At 39.5% G+C, this 14,013-nt stretch overlaps 1 protein-coding gene across 12 annotated transcripts in view; it reads right to left on the reverse strand.

The window, feature by feature from the left end:
• CAMK2D (calcium/calmodulin dependent protein kinase II delta) overlaps positions 1–14,013 on the reverse strand; it is a 229,942-nt gene that overhangs the window by 40,570 nt on the left and 175,359 nt on the right. For 8 of the 12 annotated variants that reach the window (XM_056565350.1, XM_056565369.1, XM_056565329.1 and 5 more), the window contains exons 14-15: positions 3,583–3,636; positions 1,068–1,112 (exon numbers count right to left, since the gene is read on the reverse strand). The exons of the other annotated variants lie outside the window; for them this stretch is intronic. In XM_056565350.1, the coding sequence (XP_056421325.1) occupies positions 1,068–1,112; positions 3,583–3,636 (99 nt within the window). The remainder of the gene's footprint in view (positions 1–1,067; positions 1,113–3,582; positions 3,637–14,013) is intronic. 12 annotated transcript variants of the gene reach the window in all.

The raw sequence follows: 14,013 nt of genomic DNA on the forward strand, positions 1-14,013 counted from the left end.
TGGGCTCAAAGAGATAAAAATAATAAAAACAAAAACGGAATAAGCCTTTAGATTTGTTAACTATTCTGTTGGCACCTTCTTTACTCCATAAATACTCCATCAGTTCTTCAAATATAGACCCAACAAAAACAGACCTTCAAAGACGTAGTTTGAGTTCGGTTTTCAAATGATAATCTTCACTAAAACTATGCTATTTTAATACACAATTTTTCACCCTTAGATTTAGACGGGCTAGCCTCTAATTCTTTACAACAGTTTTCCCACTGTCAGTAGCTGAAATCGAAATGCCAGACAATATGTAGTCTGCAATGTATAGAGAAAAGCTAAAGCAAATGATCTCTAAGTCCATTTCATCCTTTTTTTTTTTTTTTACCATTATAGCAAAATATGTAGATTTATGTAATTCTTTATTTCAGTCTACAGTTCACTGACTAAGTCACTATTAATTTATAAGAAATTTGGGCAGAGTCAAAGAGCTCATGACACCTGCAATTTTAAGCCCTTACACTTGGCTCCTTACTCAAAAGTAATTACTGTATGAAAACAATTATTAACTGGATCAATTAACTCGCTGTAGGTTTCTCTGAATCTGAACTTTTACATGACAGTCTAACTCATCTGTTATAACTATTTACTTATTCTACAGCTGGCCAACATGGCAGATGAGAAATGTTGGCTCATTTCTTTTTACGAAGAATAGAAAAAGTGCTATCAATGGGTTTTTGCATGCAAAATGCAAAGAATTAATTAAGAGAAAATACAAATGTAAAGATGGGTATGATGTCTTAAAAAGAACAGTGAATAAAAAAAAAGTCTGAAATGATAAATTAGTATTATTTTTAAGTCTGGTTATGATACGGAAAGCACACTAAGTGTGAGGTATGTCCTGGGAAACCGAGAGTATTTGAATATGCATGGGAGGTATTCACTAAACTAATATCCATGAGAAATTTTAAACATGTACGTTTAGTAAATGTCTCCCTTAGACAATGGATAGACTTGTCCAAAAGAGTCTGTGATGAATATGCATATTGTTAACCAAGATGGAGTTGATTCGGTCCCAGTACCTTATTTCCATCAGCAGGGTTGTGGATTACAGTAGATTGGGGCTCCTGAGTAAGAACAGAGAGAAAACAGTACCTATTGGTAAGTACAGTTGAACAGGAAGAAATACATCTGTGAAGGAATGCTGACAGCAATAGGTACAAGTGAAGAGCTGTCATGGAATGAACCTTGATATCGTCCCTGGACAAAAATGAAATCTGTAATGTTACCTATCAGAGCAGCATGCAAAGACCTTATTCAGGACCACTGTGTAGTGGTGAGGGCTTACTTTAGGAAGAAACAATGTTAAGTAGTAAACTCCTCTCAGTATGTAACTAAAAGTATATATTAAAATATGTATATACAGTGACTAATACCCTTTAGGCATGGGTGAGTAAACCAACATGAACTGCACATAACTACTATATAAATGATCATGGTCTCCTTTACTGTTAGGAGTATAACTTAGAGGTCTGATAAAGATATACATACACTGACTGCACTGTTTAATGCACAGTAATATATATATCAAATGTGTCTGACATTCACCATCTTATCAGTGGGCACAATGCTTTTTATTCTCACATAAAATAGCAATGTCAATGTAATAATGCCTGACAGCACCCTTTATACAGTAGGAATTCAATCTGAATAAGGTCAATTTGTGGTTGCCTAGCGATACTTTTGTTAGCTCTCCTTGATGTCCATACACCTATTATAGTGAAGGGAATTCTTAAATTACCTTTGGACATCAAGATACATCCATCAAAAGGAGAGCTAGAGGCAACACAAAGCACACTCTACTCACGCTGAGACACCACATGCATGTGTCTCGGCTTTTGCCAGGACTATATCTACACTGCTCAAAAAAAATAAAGGGAACACTAAGAGAACACATCCTAGATCTGAATGAATGAACTAATCGTATGAAATGCTATCATCTTTACATAGCTGAATGTGTTAACAAAATCACACAAAAATTATCAGTGGAAATCAAATTTATCAACCCATGGAGGTCGGGATATGGAGTCGCACTCAAAATCAAAGAGGAAAACCACATTACAGGCTGATCCAACTTTGATGTAATGTCCTTAAAACAAGTCAAAATGAGGCTCAGTACTGTGTGTGGCCTCCACATGCCCCGATGACCTCCCTACAATGTCTGGGCATGCTCCTGATGACCTGGTCTAAAACATCTGCCAACTCCTGGACAGTCTATGGTGCAACGTGGCATTGGTGGATGGAGCGAGACATGATGTCCCAGATGTGCTCAATCGTATTCAGGTCTGGGGAACGGGCAGGCCAGTCCATAGCATCAATGCCTTCCTCTTGCAGGAACTGCTGACACATTCCAGCCACATGAAGTCTCGCATTGTCTTGAACTAGGAGGACCCCAGAGCCAACCGCATGAGCATATGGTCTTACAAGGGGTCTGAGGATCTCATCTCGGTACCTAATGGCGGTCAGGTTACCTCTGGTAAAACATGGAGGGCTGTGCGGCCCTCCAAAGAAATGCCACCCCATGCTGTTACTGACCCACTGCCAAACCGGTCATGCTGGAGGATGTTGCAGGCAGCAGAACGTTCTGTACGGCGTCACATGTGCTCAGTGTAAACCTGCTTTCATCTGTTAAGAGCACAGGGCGCCAGTGGTGAATTTGCCAATCTTGGTGTTCTCTTGCAAATGCCAAACGTCCTGCACGGTGTTGGGCTGTAAGCACAACCCCCACCTGTGGACATCAGGCCCTCATACCACCCTCATGGAGTCTGTTTCTGACCGTTTGAGTGGACACATGCCCATTTGTGGCCCCCTGGAGGTCATTTTGCAGGGCTCTGGCAGTGCTACTCCTTGCACAAAGACGGAGGTAGTGGTCCTGCTGCTGTTGGGTTGTTGCCCACCTACGGCCTCCTCCACATCTCATGATGTACTGGCCTGTCGTCTGGTAGAGCCTCCATGCTCTGGACACTACACTGACAGACACAGCAAGCCTTCTTGCCACAGCTTGCAATGATGTGCCATCCTGGATGAGCTGTACTACCTGAGCCACTTGTGTGAGTTGTAGACTCCATCCCATGCTACCACTAGAGTGAAAGCACCGCTAGCATTCAAAAGTGACCAAATCATCAGCCAGGAAGCAAAGGGACTGAGAAGTGATATGTGGTCGCAACCTGCAGAACCACTCCTTTATCTTGCTAATTGCCTATAATTTTCACCTGTTGTCTGTTCCATTTGTACAACATCATGTGACATTGATTGTCAATCAGTGTTGCTTCCTGAGTGGACAGTGTGATTTCACAGAAGTGTGATTGACTTGGAGTTACATTGTGTTATTTAAGTGTTCCCTTTATTTTTTTTGAGCAGTGTATAAAGTTGGTTACTGAAGAAACACACTACTAAACAAGGAACTTCCCCCACAAAACCACAACAACAAAATGCAACGGTTTAAAAGGCCTCAGAAAAGAAAAATAAAAAAGCATAAATTTGAGAAAAGCATTAGAAAATGTGTACTAAATAGGTGAACGGGGTGGAAAAATATACCAGAGGTGGGGTAGAATCTTTAGGGCTTGTTATTACGTTGGTTTTGTTGTTTATCTGTGGATATGCAGAAAATAGAAAGAAAGAAGAGCCTTAGACTGTTAAGATGCTTAAAGTGGTATCACATAATAGAGTCAACAGATCAAGATATGAGGAAAGAAAAGAGCAGTTACAAAGAGAATGGTAACAGTTGTCAAACCGGAAATCTGCCTTCCATTAAGCAGCTAAGATTAGTGGAGGGTAAATTCAAGAGAAGGTTTGACAACTCTTTAAGCTTATGGTTGTTCTCTATCTTCACTATATATATGTCTGGTAGGAATAAATCAGTAAGTATTCTGGAGTGCAGAAACCTGTCTCGCATTTATGAACAGAACAATAGGGGGTATATTTTATTGTAAATTTCACATACAAAACGAAAACCAAGAAGTAAAATTTCTATAGTATGATTCGCCTCCTTTCCCCACATAAACCCTATGTGGCTATAAAATGAATGAAAACTATTTAAGTATGGTGTGATATAATTTTTGACTTAAATAAAACAGGAAGACAGATAGAAGACATATTTACATATTTGAAAAGAGAGGGTCTCAAATCCATATTTACAGTAAATAGAAAAAAAAAAGATGGTGAATGACAATATGTACTTGTCATACCTATGCAAACTGTAAAGGTCAGGTCTCAATGAACTTACTTTGATGACTAGTCACATTTTTATAATATTTAAAGTAAAACATGGTTTGTAGTATGAGGTGGAATTGTAGAAAGCACTAATGCATATAAATTTTCAGCTAATCTAAAAAGATTTATAATCTATTCACTTGAGAGGTTTAAGATCAAATTCTATGGTCGACATTTATCATGGTCTTTAGACAGTTTTTAGTGTCTAGAAAAGGTGCAAGCAGGGTTTATTTGCACCTTTTTGTTTACACATTTCTGCTGATTTTGAGTTGCAATCCACTGTTTTTGGCAATACACATGACACTGAAGGGTTTTATGAACTACGCCTTTTTGTGAAAAGGTGCAAAAAAGGCACAATGCCACTGAAAAGTCTCTAAAACTACACCAGCCCAGACTTAGCTTAGCTTTTTGGTGTATGTGAAGAGAGAAGTTTCAGAAAATGTGATCTGCACAAAACGTATCAAATGCTCTGTGACCGTTTAATAAATTTGGTGCTCCTACACATTACGAGCACACATTTACACCTACAATGATAAATGCCGGCCTATGGCTAATTTACTTTAATGTAATTTGAATGATATTGCATACTGGACAACTACTCTATTCAAACTTTCTCACCATGTGGAGTCCATAGGAAGGATGATGACAAGACATCCACTGTTCTAGTGGTTGGTGATAGAAAGATAGACAATTGAAACAATGTCACCTTACAAAAGGTGATGACAATTTGAGGTTGAAATAACTAATGGCTGATTTCAACTTTACTAAAAGCGATAACCTGCAATATAGTGCTGGGATCTAGTGTTTCCTGACATTATGGTGGACCCTCCATCCAATAAATACTACCAAAGATATGAGTCTATTGATCTTCAATGGGGTACTCCCATCTACAACATTAATGGCATATCCACAGGATATACCATAAATGTCTGATAGATGTGGGTTCTCTTTGAGAGCTTTACCTGTATCTCGAAAAAGAGGGTCCCTCAGACCATAAACTGCTGATCTGGCAGTTTTCCAGTTTACAGAACTCCCATAAAAAGCAGAACACTGCAAGCTACATGGTTTTGTAACTTGGGAGTTACAGTTAACCCTTATTCTTGAGATGAGTATGTCTCTGTGAGGTGGCACCCAAATACGAGATAGCTATGGCATATTCTGTGGATGAGCCTTAAATGCCCAAGATGGAAATATCCCTTTAAGTAGGGTTAGCTACAATTTAGTTCTGTGTACCAGACATGTACGGTGGATGAAATTCACTAGGTTACCAGCAAATGTTCTCCTAGATCAGGGGTATTCAACTGGCGGATTGTGATCCGGAATGTGGCGCTAGTCATCCGGACCTCCAGCCCGATCTCCCCTTAGAAATTTGTAACTGTATCTTTAAGACACCGATACAAATGAATAGCTGCGGCCTGGAGTGAGGGAATGCTATGCTCCCTGCCCGGCGCTTCTCCTGTGATGCAGGTGGCGCGATTAACGCTGCCTGCATAATCTGCTCTGTCCAGGCCTGACAAAAAGAGGCTGGAGCAGCGCCGGGACCTGGGACAGGAAGACAGAGTTCTCAGGTACAAATTTGTGTCCCCCCCCCCGTCACTCTCCAGTTGTTGAATTATAGCTCCCATCATGACCTTCTGACTGTGCATAATGGGAGTTGTAGTTTGTAACAGCTGGAGAGTAACAGTGGCAAAGTTCATGTAGGGGCACAGTGGCATGCTTAATTCTGCGGGCACAGTGGCATCCTTAATTCTGGGGCCATAGTGGCATAATTAATTCTGGGGGCACAGTGCCATAAATAACTCTGGGGCACAGTGGCATAAATTCTGGGGGAACAGTGGAATAAATAACTCTGGGGGCACAGATGCATAATGAATTCTGGGGGCACGGCTGCATCCTTAATTCTGGGGGCACAGTGGCTTCCTTAATTGTGGGGGCATAGTGGCATCCTTAATTCTGGGGGCACAGTGGCATCCTTAATTCTGGGGGCACAGTGGCATCCTTAATTCTGGGGGCACAGTGGCATCCCTAATTCTGGGGGCACAGTGGCATCCTTAATTCTGGGGGCACAGTGACATCACTAATTCTGTGCAGCACAGCATCATCATTAATTCTGGGAGCACAGTGGCATCACTAATTCTGGGGGCACAGTGGCATCATTAATTTTGTGGAATCCTTTATTCTGGGGGCATAGTGGCATAATTCATTCTGGGGACAGAGTGGCAATTATGGGGGCACAGTGGCATCCTTCATTATGGGGGCACAGTGGCATCCTTCATTCCGGGGGCACAGTGGCATAAATAACTCTCGGGCACAGTGGCATAATTAATTCTGGGAGCACAGTGGCATCAATTATTTGGGGCACTGAGGTACAATTAGTCGGTACAGGGCACAGTGTTTGTTGAAAATGTATTTGGGGGCATAGCATGTGGAAGTAATATTGCAGGGGAATAGTGTATGGCAGTAAAATACCAGGGGCATAGTTTGTGGCATTAATATACTAGAGGCCAAATGTGTGGCAGTATTATATCGAGGGGGTACAGTGTGTGGCAGAATAATTTTTTTAGGGGTACAGTGTGTGGAAGTAATATACCAGGCTTACAGTGTGTGGCAGTTTTATATTCAGGGGCACAGTGTGTGGTAGTATATTCAGGGGTACAGTGTGTGGTAGTATTATATTCAGGGGTACAGAGTGTGGCAGAATTATTTTCAGGAGTATAGTGTGAGGAAGTAATATACCAGGGGTACAGTGTGTGGCAGTTTTATATTCAGGGGCACAGTGTGTGGTAGTATTATATTCAGAGGGTACAGTGTGCGGCACTATCATATTCAGGGGTACAGTGTGTGGCAGTATTCATACATCCTCCACACTTCAATCACTCGTTTACTCTTTTCTTCATGGCACTGAGGCAGCTAGGTGTGAACCAGGCCTTAGCGGTCAGCTTGGACCTTCACCGGATGGCAGACCTGGATAAGCGGACCCTCACTAAAAATAATTGAGTACCCCAGTCCTTAATCACCTAAGACAAAGGGCGCAGCTATACGCCCTGGTCCCGTTATCAGCAGCCAAGACCCACGGTTAATGCCGGGCATCACCGATCGGGCCGGTGCCTGACATTAACCCTTAAGATGCCATGATCAAAGTTGATCGCAGCATCTACAATGGAAGTGAAACAAACCCGGCAGCTCATTGGAGCTGATTGGGACCATGAAGGTAAAATCGCAATGTCACGATCAGCTGAGTGGACGGAGGGCCCTTACCTGCTTCATGACAACACATTTTCTCCCCCACTATCCACCGGTATTGGTGGATAGTGCGGGAGACGCTGATTAAAACGAGCCCTACCTTGGTCTGATCCGCGCCGCCGTTCGCCCGCACTTGTAGTTTGAATCTCTGTGTATATCCGGCTGTAACTGGCAAAGGCGGTGCTTTTGCGGGCTAACTGACTATGGTGGCGTGGATTAGACCAAGGTAGGGCTCGTTTTAATCAGCGTCTCCCGCGCTATCCACCAGTACATGTGGATAGTGCGGGAGAAAATATGTGACAGTTTTCCTTTAACCCCTTCCTAATAAAAGTTTGAATCACCTCCCACCTTTTCCCATTTTTTTTTATATAATGTAATAAAACATAATCATATGTGGTACCGCTGCATGCGTAAATGTCTGAACTATTAAAATATAATGTTAGTTACACCGCACAGTCGATAGCATATAGATAAAAAAATATACCAAAGTGCAAAATTGCTAATTTTTGGTTTCATATACCATATAAAAATTAATAAAAAGTAATCAAAAAGTTCCATCAAAATAAAAATATCGCTTTATTTTTAATGTAGTAAAATAAAATAAAACCTAAATAAATTGGGTTATCCTTGTAACCATATGGGCTTACGTGAAAAAGAGATGTGTCATTCATACCGAAACGTTCTCTGCGTAGAAACGGAAGACCCCAAGTGTTACAAAATGGTGTATTTTTTATGTTTTTTTATTTCACCCTACAAATATATATTTTTTTTGGTTTTGTTGTAGATTTTGGTATTAAATGATTGATGTCATTACAAAGTACAATTGGTGACACAAAAATCAAGCCCTCATATGGGTCTGTAGGTGCAAAATTTAAAGCATTATGATTTTTAGAAAGGGAGGAGGAAAAAACAAAAGTGCAAAAACAAAAATTGGCCTGGTCCTTAAGGTCAAAATGGTCTTAGTCTTTAAGGGGTTAAAGCTCAAAATGTCACATTTCTAGAAAATGTCACATTTCTAGTAAAAAAAATAAAATGTACAAAAATCATTTGAAAAGTCATCCCACTGTTTTTTTTACAGTCAGTGTGTAAGAATGTATATTGTCGATTACAGCAACAGTTCTATGGAAATTAATTCTGTTACATAAACATTTTAACTCAGAACTGTATTTTATTTATGGTGGCAAAAACCACAACTTCCCTTTTTTTTTTTTTTTTTTAACTGTGTGAAGTTACTTATTTGAGTTTTTTTTTTTATACACAAACATTGTATCTGAATGAAAGTTACCATATAAATACACATACAGGGTTTAAATGACATAGCATATGTATTTGAACCCTTATTTAAAAACAGTAATATTTAATGCACTTACACTGCTCGCTAGCTGTCCAGGTGACAACTTCATTACATTCTAGACAGAATCTCACCATGTCAAGCTGTTTCATCAAGCATCAGCAATTAGAATGCAACACTGTCAAAATATTTACTTGTCAGATTTTTGGAGAGTGTAACCAAGTGACAGGACCCCAATGGTAACAATGTGAGTTGTTGAAAACTTGTAAGGACAATTGTTGCTTTGTCCTAGATGTGACTGTTGAATGAAGTGGTGGTAATTTGCATCTTCATTTATCATGATAATTATTCTTGTTCAGGTCTCTGGCGTGATACAGGGTCTTTCAATGCAGTACATACACGACAATGATCTCAGAATGGATGACCTGGCCACCTTGATATACAATATTTTGTCATTTAAAGCCATTTCTTTAATAAATTAGAAAAGGCATGAAAAACCAACATTATTTTGGAAAGATCAGCAATGTTTTCTTTTACTTGGGTATTCCAGATTTAAAGAAGAAACGGCACACAGTTAGCACAGAGCTGGGATGGAAAACACGAACAGTACAGTTTTAGGGGTTATTCATGTTATGAAATCTAAAAATAAATTAAAAGGCCCCAAATGTATTAAAATATACTAACTGATACTTACCTCTTTGATCCTTCATTTATGCTCCTTACTCCTGGTCTGACCTCCATTCCTAAAATAAGACCGGAGGGCCGACCTGAGACTAAATGAGGATCAGTATGGGATGCCACAGGTAAGTATCTGTCTGTCATTTAAAAAGGAAAACTGATCACAGTATCATTCACATTAACCTGAATATACAGGTTAATAGCGTGGTTGATGCCGATTAAAATTCACTTTACCTGGAAAAAAAAAATCTGTTCAGCCGTTTCTAGACAATCTGTATGTATCCATATATGCAAGTTTTATTTTCTCAGCAATAGAGGCAGTGTCCTCACTTCTGAGCAATGATTGAGAATAGATGAGAAGGCTAAAGCCACCTCCATTGCACAGAAAATTAAATTTGCATAAAAGGAGAACTACAGATTGCTCAGAAACGGCTGAATGGATTATTATCAGGCTAAGGGCGTTTTAAACCGCATCAATCACACTATTAACCTGTATATTCAGGTTAGTGCATGTTATTATTTTTAAACATGGATGACCCCTTTAAGTGTCTTAGAGATTGTTCACAGCACAATAGCATCAAAGTTGCCTAGTAAGAGGTTAACTATTCTCTGTCTTATACCTTTAAACCATGGGAAAAATTATGGACTCAGCACACTTAGAGGATGGTCACCTTGCTTTTTTACAAAATACACACATCACAGATATGACAAATCAAAATAACTGAATATTCTGATTAAGTAAGGAAAAAACATTTGGAGGAATTCAGCACCAAACAAAATCCCAATTACTACTAATTTGTTATTCCTCCTCTGCCTTTTATGTAAACCTGAATTCTTTGAGGCATGGACTCCACTTATGAATAGCAATATTCTACACCAGGTGGCTCCAACTTTCTCGAACAGCCTTTGGCTGATGAACATTGCAGGAGGAGTGTTGTCATGGATTTTTCTTTTTAACTTTCCCCATAGATTTTCAGTTGGATAGCTATCTGGACTATTTGCTGGCCACATCACATGTTATTAAGCTGATATGCCTTTTCTGAAGAAAAGGTTTAATACTCTTCTCTTTGTCCAGATGCTTTATCATTCCGAAAAATGATTGCCATCTCCTTTGGATCTTTACCTGATGTGCAACTTTATATCATAAATGGAAGGGGTGGGGGGGTGTTCTTGTTTTCTTTCAGCATCCACATTATATGTTTTGTTAGACTGGCACCTGATGCCAGCATAATTTTATCCAAATCTCAACATTGCATGACTGTTTTTGTTTAGCATATTTTAACAGTATTGTCTTCTGTTTAGGTGTTACTGCTTATTTTCGTATTGCTTTTCTATATGTGAATCTCAAATGACTCCAGCTTCTGCATATATGTTATCCATTTGTTTTATTCTGCACTTTCTAATTTTAAGGCATATTATGTTGAGTTTTTTTTTATTCTGACCTTATGAGGTCCCTTTATGTGTACCTTTTGTAACCTTGTTGTTTTATTTATATTTGCACTGAATGTTACAACTGACTGGGAGCCAACAACATCTTGTGCCACACTTCATGTTAGATTCTCATCTTGATAGGTTTTTGCATTATGTTCCATTGTATGGATTGACAAATTGCTCTTTTGCTGGGCTATGTTTTCTTTTAGCGGAATGGAACACATGGAGCCTCAAAACCTCACTGGAATACGAGACCCTCAGAGTAGTAAGGGTATTTTTCACTTTGCATTTACTTTGTATTTTTCTTAATTTCTTTCTTTCTACAATGAGCTACTTAGCCCCATTTATCAGTTTGTCAGGTACTGCCCAATCAGTGATGTCCACACTCTCATTTGGGGTGTGGTTGGTACATTTAGTGTTTTTTAAACCTGTTTTGTAGCATTTGCCTCTTAAGTTTAGTGTGTCCACGTCCATTTGTGAACCGAATGAAGATTCACTATTTATAGGATGTGCAGTTCGTTAGTTTTTTAGCATGGTGCTTTGTATTTTCTTAGTATAATTATTTTTGTGCCCCGCAGACAAGCACTTTGTTTATAGGTGGTGTCCACGTTTCTTTTAATAGTTGGTGGTCTAATTTGTGATTTATAGACTATTGCAGAGATATTATTTAGAAATGCAAATTGCCAGGTAATTGCCGTCATTTTTCCTGTACTTGATCAGGGAAAATATATACTATTAAATTATTTTATTTATTTGAGTGAAAAACCTGTTAGTGTGTGGATTCCATAATTTTTGCTATGGGTTGCAGATGTCCTTAATAGCCGTATTTACACATTGTGCTGCCAGTATTGGTTATTACAGTGGCATTACGAGTGAAAATAGTTGCTAAAGAGAGGTTAATTTTTTTTATTTACAATGGCCACTAATAGATAACAATACTTGGCAAATGTAAACTTGCCTTTAGGCTCTGTTCAGTATTGTGCTGGGTTATGTATGGTTTGCATATATCTTTAGCAGTTATAATAGTGCTACGGACCAACTTTAAGACAAGAAACTCCAATATGAACAAAGCCCAAAGTTAAAAAATTCTTTTTTACTGTAACAAGCAGTTGACTATTTCTCCAAGACAGGCTTTCCAAACCTGAAAGAGTGGCATGGCCCTTTCAAATTGCCCCTTTTCGGCTTGTTTGTGAATTTGTGAACTGCTACCTGCACTGAAGATGGCAATAGGATTATTGAGGTAACATTAAGGGATGAAAAGGGAGGTCTAACACACATGAAGATTTGAAGTGTGTTTAGATCATATCCTTATTTACCGAAATGCTATAAAAAAGGTATGAGAAGTCCCCCCCTGAGCTATTTAAAGGATAAACTAATACATTTTTACAACCATATTTACATGTGAAGGAATCACATGAACAAAAGCTTAATAAGAAATGGAAGGAGGGTCTGTATAATTATTATGAATTGGCAAATAGGGGGAGATTTATGAAAACCTGCCTAGAGGAAAAGTTGCTGAGTTACCCATAGCAACCAATCAAATAGTTTCTTTCATTTTGAAAAGGCCTCTGAAAAATGAAAGAAGCGAGCTGATGGTTGCTATGGGCAACTGAGTAACTTTTCCTCTGGAGAGGTTTTGATAACTCTCCCCCATAGACACTATGCCAGAGTCCTGTTTCAAGGGCTGGCTGCATTTATGTGAATCAAATTGTAGCTAACAGACTACAGCAGTGATGGCGAACCTGTGGCACGCCGAGCCCCCTCTGTGGGCACGCGGCCATTGTTCGCCATCATCCCATTCGGGACATCCCTGTGTCCCGAAAGATCTTTTCGGGACACAAGGATGCCCCAGTTACCTTTCTGCGACCCTGCGTTAACTTTAAAAACTAAGGGGCCACCAGGAGGTAGCGCATGCAGGGACGTCACTGACGCCACACTCGTGCGCCCATAGCAACAGCACAGAGTGGAGCAGCGAGGAGGACCTAATGTGGGGTACCTATACTGCACCTAATGTGGGGGACCTATACTGCACCTAATGTGGGGGAACTATACTGCCAACCTAATGTGGGGGGATACACTGCCAACCTAATGTGGGGTGACGTCTACTGCCAGCCTAATGTGGGGTGACGTCTACTGCCAGCCTAATGTGGGGGAACTGTGCTGCCAATCTAATGTGGGGGAACTACAACCTAATGTGGGGGAACTATAAACTATCAATAGAAAAAAAAAGTTTGGATCATTGAACTCTGTTGTTGTGTTCTTTTAAAACAAAAAATGTTAATTAGTTATGGCAACTGTATGAGTTGTTTTTTCTAAACTTAAACCTCAGTATTCTGATTTAATTGCTATGCTGGCACTTTGAGGGAAAAAAAAGTTAGCGTGCATTACGGTTTGGGCACTCGGACTCAAAAAGGTTTGCCATCACTGGACTACAGTGTTAAATTTAGCAGTGCTTTTGTCACTCTAATGACATATGTTGTAAAAATATATATTGTCTATCCTATTAAAGTACTGTTCTGCTTTAGTTTTTTGTTCTGACTGCAAAACATCCTTTAGCAATTTAAAGATAAAAAATATATCTGGATTACGTGCAGGGAATGAGAAGGGTAAATATAATGTATCTATTACAGTGCCAGGTAGGTAACAAAAGCACCTTCACCGACATACCTTTAGATTTGTGAACTTTTGCTTGTGAGAAGTGAGCAATTTGTGTTTTTATATACATGCACATAAATGGCAAGTGCCCACTGGGCAGCTCTGAACCCCTTATGTTCCATCCCATATTGCTTCCTCCTTTATTTGATTGCCAGCCTTTGTGCTATAGGCTGAGCACTTATCGGCAAAACCCTCTGAGCGTTTTGTACTCATCTGCATATGTGAAACAATGCTAATTTCTCCACTCACAAGCAAACATCTGCAAATCCAAAGGTATGCATGTGATGTTATTTCCCCTCCCTGGCTCTTTGATTAGATAAATTACACTATGTGAAACCATCTGACAGATTCCTTTTAAATTAGAGGATCTGTCAAGGTAATACTAGCTTATCTTTTACAATTCCCTCACTAGTCAGATGGTCTATTTCTCCCATTTATGGGTTCCTGTTTCTGGAGCA

Source organism: Hyla sarda, chromosome 1, assembly GCF_029499605.1.
Source record: "Hyla sarda isolate aHylSar1 chromosome 1, aHylSar1.hap1, whole genome shotgun sequence".
NCBI classification, from domain to species: domain Eukaryota; kingdom Metazoa; phylum Chordata; class Amphibia; order Anura; family Hylidae; genus Hyla; species Hyla sarda.